Source organism: Anomaloglossus baeobatrachus, chromosome 2 (genome assembly GCF_048569485.1).
Source record: "Anomaloglossus baeobatrachus isolate aAnoBae1 chromosome 2, aAnoBae1.hap1, whole genome shotgun sequence".
NCBI lineage: Eukaryota > Metazoa > Chordata > Amphibia > Anura > Aromobatidae > Anomaloglossus > Anomaloglossus baeobatrachus.
Genome location: NC_134354.1, coordinates 652,739,428 through 652,762,079, shown reverse-complemented (window position 1 = coordinate 652,762,079; position 22,652 = coordinate 652,739,428). Strand labels below are relative to the sequence as shown.

The 22,652-nt window shown below is 50.3% G+C and overlaps 1 protein-coding gene across 3 annotated transcripts in view; it reads left to right on the top strand.

Annotated features, from left to right (window-relative positions):
* The window catches only part of BAZ2A (bromodomain adjacent to zinc finger domain 2A), a 242,209-nt gene that overhangs the window by 69,495 nt on the left and 150,062 nt on the right, over window positions 1-22,652 (top strand). For all 3 annotated transcript variants that reach the window (XM_075337014.1, XM_075337013.1, XM_075337012.1), the window contains exon 5: window positions 2,939-3,139. In XM_075337014.1, the coding sequence (XP_075193129.1) occupies window positions 2,939-3,139 (201 nt within the window). The remainder of the gene's footprint in view (window positions 1-2,938; window positions 3,140-22,652) is intronic.

Genomic DNA, 22,652 nt, shown 5'->3' with positions numbered 1-22,652 from the left:
TCAATCACCAAGGCGGGACACGCAACAGCCTGGCAATGTTGGAGGTCCAACGCATTCTTCAATGGGCGGAGGACTCCAAGTCCACCATATCCGCAGTCCACATCCCTGGCGTAGAAAACTGGGAGGCAGATTATTTCAGCCGTCAATCCGTGGACGGTGGCGAGTGGTCCCTGCACCCGGCAGTGTTTCAGTCAATCTGCCGCAAGTGGGGCACTCCGGACATGGACCTAATGGCATCCCGTCACAACAACAAGGTTCCGGTTTACGTGGCTCGCTCCCACGATCCTCAGGCCTTCGCCGCGGACGCTCTGGTTCAAGACTGGTCCCAGTTTCGTCTGTCCTACGTGTTTCCCCCTCTAGCTCTCTTGCCCAGAGTCCTGCGCAAGATCAGAATGGAGGGCCGTCGAGTCATCCTCATTGCACCGGACTGGCCCAGGCGAGCTTGGTATCCGGACCTGCTCCAACTGTCCGTGGAGATGCTGTGGCATCTTCCGGACCGTCCAGACCTGCTCTCGCAAGGTCCGTTTTTCCGCCCGAATTCTGCGGCACTCAAATTGACGGCGTGGCTCTTGAGTCCTGGATTTTGACGGCTTCTGGTATTCCTCTTGAAGTCATCTCCACTATGACTCGGGCCCGTAAGTCTTCCTCCGTCAAGATCTATGACAGGACTTGGAAAACTTTCCTGTCCTGGTGTCGCTCTTCCGGCCATTCTCCTTGACCATTCTCGTTGCCGACCTTTCTGTCTTTTTTACAGTCTGGTCTGCAGCTAGGACTGTCCCTCAACTCTCTCAAGGGACAAGTCTCAGCTCTATCAGTGGTGTTCCAGCGGCGTCTCGCCCGGCTGGCTCAGATCCGCACCTTCATGCAAGGTGCGTCTCACATCATTCCGCCTTATCGGCGGCCCTTGGATCCCTGGGACCTTAACTTGGTCCTCACGGTATTGCAGAAACCCCCCCTTTGAGCCACTTAGGGAGGTTTCTCTGTATCGTCTTTCTCAAAAGGTGGCCTTTCTAGTTGCCATAACTTCTCTCAGGATAGTCTCTGATTTGGCTGCGCTCTCCTCGGAGTCACCTTTTTTGTTTTTTCACCAAGACAAGGTAGTTCTCCGTCCGACCCCGGACTTTCTTCCTAAGGTGGTCTCTCCCTTCCACCTTAACCAGGATATTTCCTTGCCTTCCTTCTGTCCGGCCCCTGTTCATCGCTTTGAGAAAGCGCTGCATACTCTAGATCTGGTGCGTGCTCTCCAGATTTATGTGGCTCGCACCGCTGCGCTTAGGCGGTGCACCTCTCTTTTTGTGCTAACCACAGGGCGGCGCAAGGGTCTCTCTGCTTCTAAGCCGACCTTGGCCCGTTGGATTAGATCGACCATTTCGGACGCCTACCAGAGTACTCAGGTGCCTCCCCCGCCGGGGATCAAAGCACTCGACCAGAGCTGTCGGTGCCTCTTGGGCTTTTAGGCACCAGGCTACGGCTCAACAAGTCTGTCAGGCTGCCACTTGGACTAGCCTGCATACCTTTTCGAAGCACTACCAAGTGCATGCTCATGCTTCGGCAGATGCGAGCTTGGGCAGACGCATCCTTCAGGCGGCTGTCGCCCACTTGTGAAGTTAGACTCCGCCTACTTCTTAGTTTTTTCTGTTTATTCCCACCCAGGGACAGCTTTGGAACGTCCCATGGTCTGGGTCTCCCAAAGGAACGATAAAGAAAAAGAGAATTTTGTTACTTACCGTAAATTCTTTTTCTTATAGTTCCGTATTGGGAGACCCAGCTCCCTCCCTGTTGCCTGTTGGCAATTTTCTTGTTCCGTGTGTTATCACCGGCTGTTGTCGTGGACAGAGTCTCCGGTTGTTCCGGTTCTTACTCGGTTCTACTTGTGGGTGGCTATTCTCCTTCAGCTTTTGCACTAAACTGGCTAGGACTGGCTACCAGGGGGTGTATAAGCTCAGAGGGAGGAGCTACACTTTTTAGTGTAGTACTTTGTGTGTCCTCCGGAGGCAGAAGCTAAACACCCATGGTCTGGGTCTCCCAATACGGAACTATAAAAAAGAATTTACGGTAAGTAACAAAATTCTCTTTTTCCTATATAGCCTACAACCAGCTATAGTGGCACTGTCATGCTAATTCTATAGATACCATTAGGTGTCAACTAGAGTGTATAGGTTTTGAAACACAAGCAAAGTAAAGATTGACAGCAGCTGCTAATAGCTGAGGCGGGGTTTGATAGTGTGCTTTCCTATTATTTATGCTAATTCCATGATAGAAGTGTTTTACGAATGGTTGTGGCTAAATCATGGTGGCTAATAGGACCTGTGCTGAGGTTATACCCGTGTGACCAGAAGGGGCGTGGCTTTAGCCAACATAGCTTAAACCAGGAAGCAACATTAGTTTTCTGTTGGCTGAGGCCCTGCCCCTTCTGGTCACATGGGTATGACATCAGCAAAGGTCCTTCTAGTCACCATGATTTATAGCCACAAACTTCTATAATGGAATTAGCATATATAGATAGTAGGAGGATGGACTGTCAGGAATCACTATGAATACCCCACCCCAGCTATTAGCTGCTCGGCCCCTGCTGCCAATCAAAAAACTGTTCATTTTACAAGCTTTTTTTGTGTTTCAAAACCTATACATCTTAGCTGACAACCAAAGGTATGTATAGAATCAGCATGATAGCGCCAGTATAGTAATGGCTTTAGATTATATAGGAAAATCCCGGTGATTGGTGGCTTTAATAAACTTTGTTTCCACAATTGGCAAAGCTATTCGGAGTGGTTTCTGCTGGATCCGCTGAAACACTGGATAGTGAGAGAGTGAGTTTTCCTACTTTTTTTTTTTTTTTTAATCCATGCCAAAAATGTAATATTTTACTTTTGAACAACCCCTTTAGTATGTGAAATCCTAAATTTGTCTTATTTTACTGACCTGTTTGCTTCATTAGAATTGGTCAGCAGCACATTACATGATGCGGAGGAAAATGAAATTGAGATGCAGCAAGAAGCCGCGGGTCCAGTAGCTGAATCTCCAGATTTGGGCTGTCTGTCACGGTCAGACACTGCCTTTTGTCCAGTGATGGAAGAAGTAACAAACTTGTCCCATTCAGCCTCTGTATCTCCTGAACTGGGGGACTCTGCAGAACAAGGTAACTCAAGAAAGTGGGCCAAACATTGGTTCACTCTTGGAGGGAATTTCCCATCCTAATAAGTGATAGTATTTTGCTAGGGTTTGCCATCACTTTATGGTCATTGCTAGTCTAATCTCGAAGACCCTTGTGGATCCTGAAAATGAGATAGACACATTGCTAATGTAGTGCTCCATCCCCATATTTAGATTTCCATGAATAGAGCGTTCACAGGAATGGGGTCTGTGCATTGTGTGACCAGGAGAGGCTCCTTGCAGGGGTAAAAAGGTGAAGGACTTATCAGCACTATTTCGCCTTCATTTACAAGGTGTAAAGGATTTCCAAAGGTTGGACACCTATAAAGCATATGGAAATGGCTTAGCCTATCGATATGCCATTACATTATACAGTGGGGAAAATAAGTAGTTCATACACTGACGGTTTTGCAAGTTTTCCCACCTACAAAGAATGGAAAGGGCTGTAATTTTATATCGTAGGTACACTTCAACTGTGACAGACAGTCCAAAAAGTATCCAGAAATCACATTGTATTGTTTTTAAATAATTAATTTGCATTTCATTGCATAAAATAAGTATTTGATGCAATAGAAAAACAAAACTTAATTTTTGGTACAGAAACATTTTTTTAGGAATTACAGAGGTCAGATATTTCCTGTAGTTCTTGACTAAGTTTGCACACCCTGAAGCAGGGACTTTGGCCCACTCCTCCATACAGACCTCCAGATCTTTCAGGTTTTGGGGCTGTCACTGGGCAACGTTGACTTTCAGCTCCCTCCAAAGATTTTCCATTTGGTTCAGGTCCGGAGACTGTCTAGGTCACTCCAGGACCTTGAAATGCCTGTTACGGAGCCACTCCTTAGGTACCCTGGCTGTGTGCTTCTGGTCATTTTCATGCTGGAAGACTCAGCCACCACCCATCTTCAATGCTCTTACTGAGGGAAGAGGTTGTTGTATTTTGTGATACATGACTGCATCCATACTCATTTCAATATGGTGCAGTCGTCCTGTCCCCTTGGGGAAAAACACCCCCAAAGTATGATAATTCCACCGCCATGCTTCACAGTTGGGACGGTGTTCTTGGGGCTGTACAGTCCGGCTGATCGTTAATGGCATCCATGAAGTTTAAGTACATAATGTGGAATATCTCTTAAAATTGAATCAAGTGAAACTGCTTTTTCTTTGTCGCTCCATTGGGAGACCCAGACAATTGGGTGTATAGCTATGCCTCCGGAGGCCACACAAAGTATTCCACTAAAAGTGTAAAGCCCCTCCCCTTCTGCCTATACACCCCCCGTGCTCCCACGGGCTCCTCAGTTTTCATGCTTTGTGCGAAGGAGGCAGACATGCACGCATAGCTCCACAGCTTAGTCAGCAGCAGCTGCTGACTATGTCGGATGGAAGAAAAGAGGGCCCATAACAGGGCCCCCAGCATGCTCCTTTCTCACCCCACTCTTGTCGGCGGTGTTGTTAAGGTTGAGGTATCCATTGCGGGTACGGAGGCTGGAGCCCACATGCTGTTTTCCTTCCCCATCCCCTTTAGGGCTCTGGGTGAAGTGGGATCCTAATCGGTCTCCAGGCACTGAGACCGTGCTCCATCCACAGCTCCTGGGGACTCTGCTGGATAAGGAGCCGAGTATCGTCAGGGACAAGGCCCTGCTACTTTAAGGTACTCTGTGTCCCCGTGGGGACCGCGCACAGAAACACTCCAGCATTGCTGGGTGTGTTAGTGCGCCGGGGACCGCAGCGCTGACCGCGCTTGTGCCATCACACACTGCAGCGTGCTGGGTGTGTTAGTTTATGGGGACTACCGCGCTGACCGCCGCTGCCATTTTTGCACTGCGGCGCGGCTGGGACTGTTAGTGCGCCGGGGACTACCGCGCCGACCGGGCTTATACGCCGGCCGCGCTTATAACTTTAGTCCCCGGCTTTTGCGGCCTAGTCTCACTTTTTTTCCCGCCCCCAGGCCTGCCAGTCAGGGGAAGGGCGGGACGCTGTACGAGAAGTCAGCACTGAGGGCTGGAACATGCTTTGCATACTCCACCCCCCTCACTGTGCACAGTGGGGCACCAGATTCCCGCACTTTCTAGGGCACGCCCACGGCCCCCTCCTCTCCTCAGGACGCTGGCAGCCATTCCTGTCAGCTCTTCTGACGCTGGAGAGGGGAGACAAGCTCGGGGAGACCCAGGCAGTGATTCTGGTAACCACACAACCGCTTTGAGCGGGCGGTAAGCAGCACCTGAGGTGCTGGCCCCACTTGTGCAGAAGTGTACTTATAGATTATATGATTATAGGCTATACTTTACACTGTATGGTGCACGGTTGATTTTTGGCTATATACCCTCCTGGATTGCTCAGGGGAGACAACAGCATGGCGTCCATAAGAAGCAAGGGTGCCAAAGCACAGGCTTACTATGCTGCCTGCGCTGTATGTACGGCTCTACTACCGGCAGGTTCCACTGACCCTCATTGTGTGCAATGCTCGGCTCCTGTAGCACTTACTCAGCCGGAGCCTCTGCTAAGGGTGGCCCAGGAGGAACCACCTGCTAACACTGCCCAGGTGACAGGGACGGAGTTTGCAGTTTTTACTGAAAGACTTTCTGAGACTATGGCTAAGATACTAGAAGCTTTGCAGTCCAGACCGGTATCTCAGACCATGGGCACTGTGGAATCATTGCCCCCTGGTTCCCCTCAGTTGGAACAACAATGTCCTCCCGGGGTGTCTCATAGATCCCAGGGTGAGGTCTCTGACACGGACCGCAGCACCAGACTGCCTAAGCGAGCTCGCTGGGAAATTCCCTCGACATCATCACATTGTTCAGGGTCTCAGCGGGAGGACTCTCTGTATGATGAAGCGGAGGTAGCTGATCAGGATTCTGATCCTGAGGCCGCTCTCAATCTTGATACTCCGGATGGGGACGCCATAGTGAATGATCTTATCGCGTCCATCAATCAAATGTTGGATATTTCTCCCTCAGCTCCTCCAGTAGAGGAGCCAGCTTCTCAGCAGGAGAAATTCCGTTTCAGGTTTCCCAAGCGCACAACGAGTATGTTTCTGGACCACTCTGACTTCAGAGAGGCAGTCCAGAAACACCGAGCTTGTCCAGATAAGCGTTTTTCCAAGCGCCTTAAGGATACACGTTATCCCTTCCCCCCTGACGTGGTCAAGGGCTGGACTCAGTGTCCCAAGGTGGATCCTCCAATCTCCAGACTGGCGGCTAGATCCATAGTTGCAGTTGAAGATGGGGCTTCACTCAAGGATGCCACTGACAGACAGATGGAGCTCTGGTTGAAATCCATCTATGAAGCTATCGGCGCGTCTTTTGCTCCAGCATTCGCAGCCGTATGGGCACTCCAAGCTATCTCAGCGGGTCAAGCGCAAATTGACGCACTCACACGTACGTCTGCGCCGCAAGTGGCGTCCATAACCTCTCAAACGTCGGCATTTGCGTCCTACGCTATTAATGCTGTCCTGGACTCTGCGAGCCGTACGGCGGTTGCAGCCGACAATTCGGTGGCAATACGCAGGGCCTTGTGGCTACGGGAATGGAAGGCAGATTCGGCTTCCAAAAAGTGCTTAACCGGTTTGCCATTTTCTGGCGACCGTTTGTTTGGTGAGAGATTGGATGAAATCATCAAACAATCCAAGGGAAAGGAAACATCCTTACCCCAGGCCAAACCAAACATACCCCAACAGAGGAGGGGACAGTCGAGGTTTCGGTCCTTTCCGGGTGCGGGCAGGTCCCAATTCTCGTCCAAAAGGCCTCAGAAGGATCAGAGGAACTCCGATTCATGGCGATCTAAGTCACGCTCTAAAAAGACCGCCGGAGGTGCCGCTACCAAGGCGGCTTCCTCATGACTTACGGCCTCCTCACACCGCATCCTCGGTCGGTGGCAGGCTCTCCCGCTTTTGCGACACCTGGCTGCCACAGGTAAAAGACCGTTGGGTGAGAGACATTCTGTCTCACGGTTACAGGATAGAGTTCAGCTCTCGTCCTCCGACTCGATTCTTCAGAACATCTCCGCCTCCCGAGCGAGCCGATGCTCTTCTGCAAGCGGTGGGCACTCTGAAGGCAGAAGGAGTGGTGGTCCCGGTTCCTCTTCAGCAACAGGGTCACGGTTTTTACTCCAACCTGTTTGTGGTTCCAAAGAAGGACGGGTCTTTCCGTCCTGTCCTGGACCTAAAACTGCTCAACAAACACGTAAAGACCAGGCGGTTCCGGATGGAATCCCTCCGCTCCGTCATCGCCTCAATGTCCCAAGGAGATTTCCTTGCATCAATCGATATCAAAGATGCTTATCTCCACGTACCGATTGCTCCAGAGCATCAGCGCTTCCTGCGCTTCGCCATCGGAGGCGAACACCTTCAGTTCGCGGCACTGCCGTTCGGCCTGGCGACAGCCCCACGGGTTTTCACCAAGGTCATGGCTACAGTAGTTGCGGTCCTCCACTCTCAGGGTCACTCGGTGATCCCTTACTTAGACGATCTGCTGGTCAAGGCACCCTCTCAAGAGGCATGCCAACACAGCCTCAACGCTACCCTGGAGACTCTCCAGAGTTTCGGGTGGATCATCAATTTTCCAAAGTCAAATCTGACACCGGTCCAATCGCTGACATATCTTGGCATGGAGTTTCATACCCTCTCAGCGATAGTGATGCTTCCGCTGAACAAACAGCGGTCACTGCAGACAGGGTTGCAATCTCTCCTTCAAGGTCAGTCACACCCCTTGAGGCGCCTCATGCACTTCCTGGGGAAGATGGTCGCAGCAATGGAGGCAGTCCCTTTCGCGCAGTTTCACCTGCGTCCTCTTCAATGGGACATCCTACGCAAATGGGACAGGAAGCCGACGTCTCTCGACAGGAACGTCTCACTCTCTCAGGCAACCAAAGCTTCCCTTCGGTGGTGGCTTCTTCCCACTTCTTTATCGAAGGGGAAATCCTTCCTACCCCCATCCTGGGAGGTGGTCACGACGGACGCGAGTCTGTCAGGGTGGGGAGCAGTCTTTCTCCACCACAGGGCTCAGGGTACGTGGACTCAGCAAGAGTCCTCACTTCAGATCAATGTTCTGGAGATCAGGGCAGTGTATCTTGCCCTAAAAGCGTTCCAGCAGTGGCTGGAAGGCAAGCAGATCCGAATTCAGTCGGACAACTCCACAGCGGTGGCTTACATCAACCACCAAGGCGGAACACGCAGTCGGCAAGCCTTCCAAGAAGTCCGGCGGATTTTGATGTGGGTGGAAGCCACGGCCTCCACCATCTCCGCAGTTCACATCCCGGGCGTGGAAAACTGGGAAGCAGACTTTCTCAGTCGCCAGGGCATGGACGCAGGGGAATGGTCCCTTCACCCGGACGTGTTTCAGGAGATCTGTTGCCGCTGGGGGATGCCGGACGTCGACCTAATGGCGTCCCGGCACAACAACAAGGTCACGGCATTCATGGCACGATCTCACGATCACAGAGCTCTGGCGGCAGACGCCTTAGTTCAGGATTGGTCGCAGTTTCAACTCCCTTATGTGTTTCCTCCTCTGGCACTGTTGCCCAGAGTGTTACGCAAGATCAGGGCCGACTGCCGCCGCGCCATCCTCGTCGCTCCAGACTGGCCGAGGAGGTCGTGGTACCCGGATCTGTGGCATCTCACGGTCGGCCAACCGTGGGCACTACCAGACCGACCAGACTTGCTGTCTCAAGGGCCGTTTTTCCATCTGAATTCTGCGGCCCTCAACCTGACTGTGTGGCCATTGAGTCCTGGATCTTAGCGTCTTCAGGATTATCTCAAGAGGTCATTGCCACTATGAGACAGGCTAGGAAACCAACGTCCGCCAAGATCTACCACAGGACGTGGAAAATATTCCTGTCGTGGTGCTCTGCTCAGGGTTTTTCTCCCTGGCCATTTGCCTAGCCCACTTTTCTGTCCTTTCTTCAATCCGGATTGGAAAAGGGTTTGTCGCTCGGCTCCCTTAAGGGACAAGTCTCTGTGCTCTCTGTGTTTTTTCAGAAGCGCCTGACCAGACTTCCACAGGTACGCACGTTCCTGCAGGGGGTTTGTCACATCGTCCCTCCTTACAAGCGTCCGTTAGAACCCTGGGATCTGAACAGGGTGCTGATGGTTCTTCAGAAACCACCGTTCGAGCCAATGAGGGATATTTCTCTCGCACGCCTTTCGCAGAAAGTGGTTTTCCTAGTAGCAGTCACTTCACTTCGGAGAGTGTCTGAGCTAGCAGCGTTGTCATGCAAAGCCCCTTTCCTGGTGTTTCACCAGGACAAGGTGGTTCTGCGTCCGGTTCCGGAATTTCTCCCTAAGGTGGTATCCCCCTTTCATCTCAATCAGGATATCTCCTTACCCTCTTTTTGTCCTCATCCAGTTCACCAATGTGAAAAGGATTTGCACTTGTTAGATCTGGTGAGAGCACTCAGATTCTACATTTCTCGTACGGCGCCCCTGCGCCGCTCGGATGCACTCTTTGTCCTTGTCGCTGGCCAGCGTAAAGGGACACAAGCTTCCAAATCAACCCTGGCTCGGTGGATCAAGGAACCAATTCTCGAAGCTTATCGTTCCTCGGGGCTTCCGGTTCCCTCAGGGCTGAAGGCCCATTCTACCAGGGCCGTGGGAGCATCCTGGGCCTTGCGGCACCAGGCTACGGCTCAGCAGGTGTGTCAGGCAGCTACCTGGTCGAGCCTGCACACTTTCACGAAACACTATCAGGTGCATACCTATGCTTCGTCAGATGCCAGCCTAGGTATGCGAGTCCTTCAGGCGGCGGTTGCCCACCTGTAGGACGGAGCCGTTACGGCTCTATTATGAGGTATTATTTACCCACCCAGGGACTGCTTTTGGACGTCCCAATTGTCTGGGTCTCCCAATGGAGCGACAAAGAAGGGAATTTCTTCGGCGCTCCATTGGGAGACCCAGACGATTGGGTGTATAGCACTGCCTCCGGAGGCCACACAAAGCAATTACACTAAAAAGTGTAAGGCCCCTCCCCTTCTGGCTATACACCCCCAGTGGGATCACTGGCTCACCAGTTTTCTGCTTTGTGCGAAGGAGGTCAGACATCCATGCATAAGCTCCACTGTTCAGTCAGCAGTAGCTGCTGACTATATCGGATGGAAGAAAAGAGGGCCCATACTAGGGCCCCCAGCATGCTCCCTTCTCACCCCACTTGCGGTTTGTAAGGTTGAGGTACCTATTGCTGGTACGGAGGCTGGAGCCCACATGCTGTTTTCCTTCCCCATCCCCCTGAGGGGCTCTGAGGAAGTGGGATCTTTCCGGCCACCAAGCCCTGAGGCCGGGCTCCATCCACAGACCCATAGAACCTGCTGGATGTGGAGCGGGAGTGCCGTTCAGGGACAAGGCCCTGCAACTTTCAGGTACTCTGTGTCCCCGTATGGCAGGCCACGCACACTCCAGGCTTGCTGGGTGTGCTAGTGCGCCGGGGACTGTAGCGCTGTGCGCTGGGCTTATAGTCCCTGCAGATTACTGGGGGACTTTACGTGTGGGGACCGCCGCGCCGACCGCCCCTGGAGCGGCGGCGCAGCTGCGACTTGTAGTGCGCCGGGGACGCGCCGACCGCGCTTTTACGGCGGCGGCGCTTCTAACTTTAGTCCCCGGCTTTTGCGGCCTAGCGCCGCTTCGTTCCCGCCCCCACCCTGTCACTCAGGGACAGGGAGAGACGCTGTTCTATAGCAGCGCCGAGGGCTGGAGCCTTATTTGCATTCTCCAGCCCCCTTTACTAGACACAGTGGGCGCCGGGTTCCCGCTCTTGTCTCGGGCACGCCCTCGGCCCGCCCCTCTCCTCTGGACGCCGGCAGCCATTCCGGCACGCAGAGCGGGAAAACGGAGACACTGAGCTACCAGCACAGGATTCCGGCGCCACACACCCGCTTTTGTGCGGGCGGTAAGCGGCAACTAAAGTGCTGACCCACTAATGCCGAAGTGTCCTGTTGTACTTTTGTACGGTCGCTATTCAGGATGCAGACCTAGAAACAGCAGCAAAAGATCAGGGGTGCTAAAGCACAGACTCTATATGCTGCTTGTCTTGCATGTGCTGCGGTGTCATGTGTCCTTTATGCTTGTATGCTTTACATTGCACTGTAAGGGCTATTCTTGGCTGTCTACCCGCCTAGATGGCTAGACAGCGGCAGCAAACAGCAATGGTGCTAAGGCACAAGCTTTCAATGCTGCTTGGATTGCATGTACTGCAGAGTTTATTTTCATGCTTGTACATTCACTGCAGGTCGCTTTTCCTGGCTAATGCTCCTGAATAACTAGACAACGGCAGCAGAAAAGCAAAGGTGCCAAGGCACAGGCTTTCTATGCTCCTTGTACTGCATGTGCTGAAGTGTTTATTGTACTTCATGCTTGTATGCTATACATTGCACTGTACGGTCGCTATTCTTGGCTAATGCTCCTAGATGGCTAGACAGCAACAGCAAAAAAAAAAAAACATGGGTGCCAAGGCACACGCTTTCTATGCTGCTTGTACTGCATGCGACTGTTCCAGGACCCCCAGTGTGTGCAATTACTCAACGGGGTCTCTGCTACAGGTGGCCAAAAGAACCACCTGTGATCCCTGTCCAGGGACAGGGACGGAGTTGCAGTTTCCGCTGATATATTGTCTGTGGCTATCACTAACATCTTACAGACTTTGCAGTCCAGACAGACCTTGGGCAATGTTGATTCAATGCCCCTGGCCACCCTGATTTCGAAACAAATCATGGCTCCAGGAGGGTCCCATGCATCCCAGGGTGCAGGCTCTGACACGGACGACAGTCCCAGACGGCCTAAGCGAGCTCCCTAAGAACGGCCCTCGACTTCATCACAGTACGCTCTGTATGATGAGGCAGACGTAGCTGTTCAGGACTCCGATCCTGAGACCGCTCTCAATCCGGATACACCGGATGGTGACGCTATAGTGAATAATCTTATAGCGTCCATCAATGGAAGGTTGGGTATTTCTCCCTCAACTCCTCCAGTGGAGGGGTCAGCTTCACAGCAGAAGAAATCCCTATTTCGGTATCTCAAGCGTATATTGAGTACTTTTCTGGTCACTCTGACTCCAGAGAAGCAGTCCAGGAACACCACGCTTATCCCGATAAGCTTTTCTCCAACCGTATTGAAGATACGCGTTGTCTCTTCCCCCCTGACGTGCTCAAGCGCTCCAAGGGTGGATCCCCCAATCTCCAGGCTTGCGGCTAGATCTATAGTTGCAGTGGAAGATGGGAATTCACTTAAAGATGCCATTGACAGCCCTATCGGCGGGTCGGTTGCCCCGGCATTCGCAGCCATAGAGGCACTCCAAGCTATTTCAGCTAGTATTGCGCAGAGGGACGCGGTCACATGTACATCTTGGCCGCAGTAGCGTCCTTCACCTCGCAATGTCGGCATTGCGACTCAAGCTGTTTATGCTGTCCTGGACTCTACGAGCCGTACGTCAGTGGCGTCCGCCAACTCCGTGTTGTTACGCTCCTAGTGTTAAGGGATTGGAGCAGATGCTGCTTCCACAAATGTGCTTAACCAGATTGCCTTTATCTGGTGACAGACTGTTTCGTGAGCGGTTGGATTAAATCATTCAACTGTCCAAGGGTACGGATTCTTCCTTACCCCAGCTATCAAACATGACCCATCAGGAGAAGGGACAGTCGAGGTTTCGGTCCTTCCCAGGCTCGGGCACGTCCCAATTGCCCTCGTCCAACAGGACTCAAAAGGCTCAGAGGGGCGCAGGTTCCTGGCGGGCTCAATCACGCCCGGAGAAGGCAGCCGGAGGAACCGCTACCAAGGCGGTTTCCTCATGACTTTCAGCCCTCTCTCTCCGCGTCCGCGGTCGGTGGCAGACTCCCCCGCTTTAGCGACATTTCACTGCCACAGGTCAATGGCCGGTGGGTGAGAGACAGTTTGTCGCAAAAGCTTCCTCACCGGCCGAGCCGAGGCTCTTCTGCAGGCAGTAGGAGTCGTAATCCCGGTTCCTCCTCAGGAACAAGAGACACTTTTTACTCCGATCTGGTCGGGGTGACAAAATAGGACGACTCCTTCCGTTCCGTTCTGGACCTTAAACTGCTCAACAAGCACGTGAAAACCAGGCGGTTCCGGATGGAATCCCTCCGCTCCGTCATTGCCTCAATGTCTCAAGGAGATTTCCTAGCATCAATAGACATCAGGATGCTTATCTCCACGTGCCGATTGCTCCAGAGCACCGGCGTTTGCTACGGTTCGTTATTGAAGACGAGCATCTTCAGTTCGTAGCCCTACCCTTCGGTCTGGCGACAGCCCCACGGGTTTTCACCAAGTTCATGGCAGCAGTGGGACCACTCCCGCACTCTCAGGGTCACCCTGTGATCCCTTACTTAGACCATCTACTTGTCAAGGCACTCTTTTAAGAGGCATGCCAACACAGCCTGAACATGGCGCTGGAGACTTCCCAGAGTTTCGGGTGGGTCCTCAACTTTTCAAAGTTAAACCCAATCGCTGGCATATCTTAGCTTGGGGTTTCACACTCTCTCAGCGATGGTGAAGCTTCCACTGGACAAACAGCGGTCACTACAGACGGGGGTGCAGTCTCTCCTTCAAGGAGACACCTCATCCAGAGGCAGTCCCTTTCACGCAGTTTCATCTGCGTCCACTTCAATAGAACATTCTTCGCTAATGGGAGGGGAAGTCGATGTCCCTACACAGGAACGTCCCCCTTTCTCAGACGATCAAGGACTCTCTTCAGAGGAGTCCACTCTTCAGATCAATTGTCTGGAGCTCTGGGCAGTGCATATGGCCCTGCAAGACTTCCTACAGTGGCTGGAAGGCAAACAGATCCGAATTCAGTCGGACAATCCACAGCGGTGGCATACATCAACCACCAAGGCGGACTACGCAGTCGGCGAGCCTCCCAGGAAGTCCGCCGGATTCTGCTAGGGGTGGAAGACAGAGCATACACCATATCCGCAGTTCACATCCCGGGCGTAGAAAACTGGGAAGCAGACTTCCTCAGTCACCAGGGCGTGGACGCAGGAGAATGGTCTCTGCACCCGGACGGGTTTCACGAATCGGCACAACAGCTTGGTCCCGGTTTTCATGACGATCAAAGAGCTCTGGCGACAGGCATCTCACGGTCGGTCAACCGTGGGCACTACCAGACCGGCCAGACTTACTGTCCCAAGGGCCGTTTTTTCCATCTGAATTCTACGGCCCTGAACCTACTGTGTGGCCATTGCGTCCTAGATCCTAGTGTCCTCAGGATTATCCCACGGGGTCGTTGCCACCATGAGACAGGCTATGAAGCCCACGTCTGCTAAGATCTACCACGGAAGTGGAAGATTTTCTTTTACTGGTGCTCTGTACAAGGAGTGTCCCCCTGGCCATTGGCATGGCCTACTTTTCTTTCCTTCCTGCAATCTGGGTTGGAAAAGGGCTTGTCGCTCGGCTCCCTTAAAGGGCAAGTCTCGGCGCTATTGGTGTTTTTTTCAGAAGCGTCTAGCACGACGTCCGCAGGTACGCACGTTCCTGCAGGGGGTTTGGTCATATCGTCCCCCCGTACGAGCGGCCGTTAGATCCATGGGATCTGAACAGGGTACTAGTTGCTCTCCAGAAGCCGCCTTTCGAGTCTCTGACGGATGTTTCACTCTCTCGACTATCACGGAAAGTGGCCTTTCTGGTAGCGATCACGTCTCTTCGGAGAGTGTCTGAGCTAGCAGCGCTGTCATCCAAGGCTCCCTTCCTGGTGGTCCACCAGGACAAGGTAGTGCTGCGCCCCATTCAGGAGTTTCTCCCTAAGGTAGTATCCTCGTTTCATATTAATCAGGATATCTCCTTACCTTCTTTTTGTCCTCATCCGGTTCACCGGTACGAAAAGGATTTACATTTGTTAGATCTGGTGAGAGCACTCAGAATCTACATTTCTCGCACGGCGCCCCTGCGCCGCTCTGATGCACTCTTTGTCCTTGTCGCTGGCCAGCGCAAGGGGTCGCAGGCTTCCAAAGCCACCCTGGCTCGATGGATCAAAGAACCAATTCTTGAAGCCTACCGTTCTGCTGGGCTTCCGGTTCCATCAGGGCTGAAGGCCCATTCTACCAGAGCCGTGGGTGCGTCCTGGGCATTACGACACCAGGCTACGGCTCAACAGGTGTGCCAGGCAGCTACCTGGTCGAGTCTGCACACTTTCACCAAACATTATCAGGTGCATACCTATGCTTCGGCGGACGCCAGCCTAGGTAGAAGAGTCCTGCAGGCGGCAGTTGCCTCCCCGTAGGGGAGGGCTGTCTTTGCAGCTCTAACATGAGGTATTTCTTTACCCACCCAGGGACAGCTTTTGGACGTCCCAATCGTCTGGGTCTCCCAATGGAGCGCCGAAGAAGAAGGGAATTTTGTTACTTACCGTAAATTCCTTTTCTTCTAGCTCCTATTGGGAGACCCAGCACCCGCCCTGTTGTCCTTCGGGATTTTTGGTGGTTTTTCGGGTACACATGTTGTTCATGTTGAATGGTTTTTCAGTTCTCCGACGTTACTTCGGAGTGAATTTGTTTAAACCAGTTATTGGCTTTCCTCCTTCTTGCTTTTGCACTAAAACTGGTGAGCCAGTGATCCCACTGGGGGTGTATAGCCAGAAGGGGAGGGGCCTTACACTTTTTAGTGTAATTGCTTTGTGTGGCCTCCGGAGGCAGTGCTATACACCCAATCGTCTGGGTCTCCCAATAGGAGCTAGAAGAAAAGGAATTTACGGTAAGTAACAAAATTCCCTTCTTTGTTTACTTACCGTAAATTCCTTTTCTTCTAGCTCCAATTGGGAGACCCAGCACCCGCCCCTGTTTTTTTGTGTACACATGTTGTTCATGTTGAATGGTTTCAGTTCTCCGATATTCCTTCGGATTGAATTTACATTAAACCAGTTTATAATTTTTTCCTCCTTCTTGCTTTTGCACCAAAACTGAGGAGCCCGTGGGAGCACGGGGGGTGTATAGGCAGAAGGGGAGGGGCTTTACACTTTTAGTGTAATACTTTGTGTGGCCTCCGGAGGCATAGCTATACACCCAATTGTCTGGGTCTCCCAATTGGAGCTAGAAGAAAAGGAATTTACGGTAAGTAAACAAAATTCCCTTCTTTGTATAGAGCACTTGTGTTAAATAGAAAAGAGCAAATGATAAACAAGAATTTAAAATAAACAATGGGAGGGAAAAATATCACAACCTAAATCTTGCTGTGACACATGTATTGGAATCCTTTACATTAAATTAGTATGGAAATACATTTTGATTCGCCTGTGGTAAATCACAAATGAGAATCGCTTGTGATAAATTGCTGGTGGTCATGTGACATGAATTAGCCAATGAATGATGACTTCAGTGTTTTAAAAAGCCACATGGTAGGCCCTGTTCCTTTGTCACAATGTAGAAGACAAAGGAACTGTCTGAGGACATCAGAACTGCTATTATTTGCAAACACAAGACTTCCAAAGGGTATAACGCCATCTCCAATGACCTTGGTATGCCAGTTTTAACAGTGCACAATGTTAAGTTTGCCAAGCATGGAACAGTCAAGATCTTCCTTGGATGTAAGGGAAAGAGGAAAATTGACAAGAGATGTCTTTGAATTTGGTGCAAATGGTGGAAAAAACACCATGTCAAACACCCAAAGACCTGGAGGCCAACCTGCAACAGCCTGGGGTTGTGATTTCCACAAGTGCCATACGCTGCACATAAAACAAGCAGAGCTGTATGGGCGAAGGCCAAGGAAGGCATTGCTGAAGAAAAAGGCATTGCTGAAGAAAAACATAAAAAGGAACGACTGATCTTTGCCAAAGAGTACTTTGACAAACCACAATCCTTCTGGGAAAATGTTCTGTAGGCAGGTGAAACAAAAATATACCTTTTTGGCAGTGCAAAGCAACAGTTTGTTTATAGACAGCGCAATGATTCTTATAAATAAATAATAATAAATAATAATAATAATAATAAAGAAAAGAACATCCTACCAACAGTTCAGCATGATGGAGTATCCATAATGCTGTTGGGTTGTTTTGTGGCGTCTGGTAGTGGAGGCCTTGATCGTATAACAGGAATCATGAAATCAGAGAATTATCAAGAGACTTTAGAGTGGAATGTCCTGCCCAGTGTAAAAATCCTGATTTGAGTTGAAGATCATAGTTCCTCCATCCAAAGCACAAATCAAAAAGTACACAGGAATGGTTGAAACAGGAAAAATAGACTGTTCTAAAATGGCCAGCAATGAGCCCTGATCTCAATCCCACTGAAAATCTTTGGGGTGAGCTGAAAACTGCCATTGGGAAAAAAACCCTGGAAACATTCAGGAGCTTGAACAAACTGCAAAGGAAATTTGGGAGAAAATACCAGCTGAGAAGTGGAAGAAGCTTTATAGATTGCTACAAGAAATGTTTGGAGACTGTCATCAATGCCAAAGTTTGTGCACCCAAGTATTAATTAAGGGGGGGCGGGGCAACCAAGTATTAATGTGTGGTGCCTTTTATTGCTACACATTCTGTTTATTCTGTTTCTTATAAATTGCAACATGTAAATTGCCAATGTTTTATTGTTTTATTACTTTGGAGCACTAATTAAGAAATCCTGAGGATATAACTTTAGTACATTTCTATTTATTTCTGAAGATATTGTACAGTCTTTGAAAAAAATGAAGGGGTGCCAATAATGGTGAGTAACAGTGTACTCCTCCTTCTTCCTCCAAACATGTTGAGTGGCAGTGATATCAAAAAGTTCTATTTTGGTCTTATCTGACCACATGGACCTTCTCCCATTCCACCTCTGGATCATCCAGATGTCATTGTCAAACTTCAAACCCGCCTGGACATGTGCTGGTGTGAGCAGGAGGACCTTGTGTGCCCTGCAGGATTTTAATCCATGACTGCATAGTGTGTTACTTGATCTTTGAGACTCTGGTCCCAGCTCTCTTCAGGTTATTGACCCATGTCCCCCGTGTAGTTCTGAGCTGATTCCTGACTTTTCTCAGAATCATCCTTACCCCACGAGGCGAGATCTTGCGTAGAGCCTCAGACAGGGTGTGATTGACAGTCATCTTGTATTTCTTCAATTTTCTAATAATTGCCCCAAAAGTTGTTTTTTTTTTTTTTTCACCAAGCTGCTTGCCCTTTGTCCTGTATTGTAGCTCAGCTTTTGTATGCCTATAGTTTTCTCCCTGGTGTCCTTAACCCCATAGCGACGGCCTAACGTCTCAAGACGTCGGAAAAACAGGGTACTTATTCTGTTCCGACGTCTTGAGACGTCAGGCCGGAAAAAGCTTGTAGCGCCCCCCAGTGACGAAAAATCTCGGGGGTTTCAGCTACCGGAGGTAGCTGAGACCCCCAAGATTATGAATCGGGGTGTTTTTTTTGGACCTCGTTAATGCGATCGCCGGTATACACCGTATACCGGCGACAACATTAAAAAAAAAAAAAAATGGCCGGTAAAATTGATTTATTTCTCATCTGACGTGATCAAACATGTCAGATGAGAAATAAATATAATCCTCTAGTGCCCCCAAAGCCCCCGGTACCGGAGAGTCCCCCCACCACCCCTACCCCCCCTCCGGAAAATCCAAGATGGCGCCGACGCGCGCTGAAAACTGCCGCCGCCGTCGGCTCTGCATTCATTTCCCTCCGATCTGAAATGATCAAACATTTCAGATCGGAGGGAAATGTCCTCCCCCTGACCCCTCCTCCGGTACACCGGAGATCTCTGGTCCCCGGAGCCCCCTCCGGTTCTCCAGAGCCGCCTCCCCCCTCTCCCCTCCGGAGCGTGGAAAATGGCGGCCGCATTCATCCTACTCTTTCTGCCGCATGTGACACGTCACATGCGGCAGAAAGTTGTCCCCAGGTCCCCCCGTCACCCCCCGTCACCCCCCCCAGCCCCCGGTCATACGTTACCTGGCTGCTGGTGCTCCGGCCCCGCGATCACGCCGCCTCCTTCTCTTGAATGCTGGCGGCGCATGCGCAGACAGCGGCTGTCAGCTGGATCCCTGCAAGCAGGGACGCTGACGTCGCTGCTGCAGTAGGCTGCTCCACTGTGGACCGGGGGAGGGTGAGTGCAGTAATCTGCAGACACACTCCTCACATGGAGAGCCTGCTGTTCTAGAAAATGGGCGGTACGTTCTGTGAGCGTGCCCCTCATATTCTAGAATGAGGTTACTGCAGGTCACTCTGCCCTAGGTTGGACCGGGGCAGTGTGAGTGCAGTATTCTCAGATTACTGCACCCACACTGCTCATGGAGAGCTTGCTCTTCCAGAAAATGGGGGATACGTTCCCTGAACGTGCCCCCCATATTCTAGAAGATCCAGAGACGGCGTGGGACCTCAAAAATGGATTACAGCGACCGAAATTTATTTATTTACAATAAATTGGTAAAAGAGGAATGTTTCGGGGAGTTTTTTTTCAAATAAATTTTTTTTTTGTCTTTATTTTTTTCTATTTCTTGACTGGGTTAGTGATGTCGGGTATCTGTTCAGATGCCGTGACATCACTAACCCCAGGGCTTGATGCCAGGTGACATTACAGCTGGTATCAACCCCATATATTACCCCGTCTGCCACCGCACCAGGGCGCGGGATGAGCTGGAGCGAAGCGCCAGGATTGGAACATCTAATGGATGCGCCACTTCTGGGGCGGCTGCGGCCTGCTATTTTTAGGCTGGGAAGAGTCCAATAACCATGGCTCTTCCCACCCTGAGAATACCAGACCCCAGCTGTCTGCTTCACCTTGGCTGGTGATCTAATTTGGGGGGACCCCACGTTTTTTTTTTTTTTTTTTTAAAAAACGCCTGGGGAGCCCTCCAAATTGATCACCAGCCAAGGTGAAGCTGTCAGCTGTGGTTTGCAGGCTACAGCTGTCTGCTTTACCCTAGCTGGCTATCAAAAATAGGGGGGACCCCACGTCGTTTATTTTAATTATTAATTTTTTGGGGGGCTAAATACAAGGCTAGGCACCCTTTAGTGCCACATGAAAGGCACTAAAGGGCGCCAGCTTAGAATATGCAGGGGGTGGGACGTTATATTTGTTTGACATCTATCCATTCATCCATTGTAGCATTTTAGGCTGTGCGCCCACAATCGGGATTTGCAGTGTTTTGGGCGCAGAGTGTTTTCCCTGCGTCCATAACGCTGCATTGTGCAGTAGAAGCACAGTGGAAGGATTTTTAGAAATCCCATGCCCAATGTGCTTGCCCAATGTACTTCTCTTCTCCGCAGCATAAACCGACCTGTGGCGGCAGCTTCCCGAGCCTCAGCATGTCAATTTATGCTGCGGAGATGAGTGTTCTCTACAGGTAGCATAGAGCTCCACAGCGGCCTGAACCCAAATCGTGGGCATGGGCAGCTGCGTTCTCCCGTGGACAACACTCACATCTCTGCAGGAGGCTGACACTGTGTACTAGACGCCGTGTCGCTGGATCATGGCCACATAGCCTAAAAGTGAGACATTTGTTGCTACAGCAACATTTTTGTGAAGTACCTGTGGATTCAAAATGCTACTGTACTCCTGAATAAAATCCAGTTTCCAAAATGGAGTCACTTGTGGGGGGTTTCTAATGTATAGGTACCCAAGGGGCCCTGCAAATGTGACATGGTGCCCGCAATTTATCTCAACTTTTCCAGAATTCAAATGGTGCTCCTTCCATTCCAAGCCCTCCCATTTATCCAAACAGAGGTTTTTGGCCACATGTGGGGTATCCCTGTGCTCATAAGACATTGGATAACAACCTGTTGGGTCCACGGTTTGTTGTTGTCTCTTGAAAAAGTGAGAAATTTGATGCTGAAGCAACATTTTTGTGAAAAAAATGAAAATTTTCAATATGGCAACCTAAGCTTATCAAAATCTGTGAAGTATTCGTGGATTCAAACTGCTCACTATACACCTAGATAAAAGCCTTGAGGTGTCTTGTTTCCAGAATGGAGTCACTTGTGGGGGACAGCCACTGTTTAGGCACCTCAGGGGCTCTCCAAATGCAACCTGGCGTCCGCTATTGATTCCAGCCAATTTTGCAGTCAAATGGCACTCCTTCCCTTCCGAGCCCTGCTGTGCACCCAAACAGTTGATTTCCACCACATATAAGGTATCGCCAAACTCAGGAGAAATTGCACAATAAATGTTATGCTGAATATTTTCCTTTTACTCTTGTAAAAAAAAAAAGCTACCTGGTTGAAATAACAATTTTGTGGTAAAATTTTATTTTTTTTTTTTCATGGCTCAACGTTATAAAATTCTGTGAAGCACCTGGGGGTTCAGGGTACTCACCAAACATCTAGATAAATTCCTTGAGGGGCCTAGTTTCCAAAATGGGGTCACTTGTGCGGGGTTTCTGCTGTTTAGGTACCTTAGGGGTCCTCCAAATGTGACATGGTGCCCGCAATCTTTTTCAGCCAAATTTCCTTTCCAAAATTCAAATATTGCCCCTTTCGTTCCAAGCCCTCCCATTTGTCCAAACAAAGGTTTCAGACCACATGTGAGGTATCACCGCGCTCATAAAAAAGTGGGTAACAAACCTTGAGGTCAAATTTTTGGAATTACCTCTTGAAAAAGTGAGAAAATTGATGCTAAAGCAACATTTTTGAGAAAATTATTAAAATTTTCAATATGACAACGTAACGTTAACAAAATCTGTGAAGTACCTGTGGATCCAAAATGCTCACTATACCCCTAGATAGAATCCTTTAGGGGTCTAGTTTCCAAAATGGTGTCACTTGTGAGGGGTTTCTTCTGTTTAGGTACCTTAGCGGACCTGTAAATGCAACATGGTGCCCGCAATCTATTTCAGCCAAATTTGCTTTCCAAAATTCAAATATTGCTCCTTCTGTTCCGAGCCCTCCCATTTGTCCAAACAGAGGTTTCTGATCACATGTGGGGTATCGGCGTGCTCATAAGAAAGTGGGGAACAAGTTTTGGGGTCCATTTTGTTGTGTTATTTCTTCTAAAAGTGAATAAATTTGGGTTAGAGCAACATTTTTAGGTAAAATTTAATTTTTGCTTTTTTTCATTCCACATTGCTTTTGTTCATGTGAAGCACCTGAAGGGTTAATAAACTTCTTGAACGTGGTTTTGAGTACTTTGGGGGGTGCAGTTTTTAGAATGGTGTCACTTTTGGGTATTTTCTATCATCTAGGCCTCTCAAAGTCACTTCAAATGTGATGTGGTCCCTAAAAAAATGGTTTCTTTGTCGCTCCTAATTGGGAGACCCAGACAATTGGGTGTATAGCTACTGCCTCCGGAGGCCACACAAAGTATTACACTAAAAAGTGTAAGGCCCCTCCCCTTCTGGCTATACACCCCCCCGTGGGATCACGGGCTCCTCAGTTTTTATGCTTTGTGCGAAGGAGGTCAGACATCCACGCATAGCTCCACTGTTTAGTCAGCAGCAGCTGCTGACTATGTCGGATGGAAGAAAAGAGGGCCCATACTAGGGCCCCCAGCATGCTCCCTTCTCACCCCACTTTCTGTCGGCGGTGTTTGTTAAGGTTGAGGTACCCATTGCGGGTACGGAGGCTGGAGCCCACATGCTGATTCCTTCCCCATCCCCA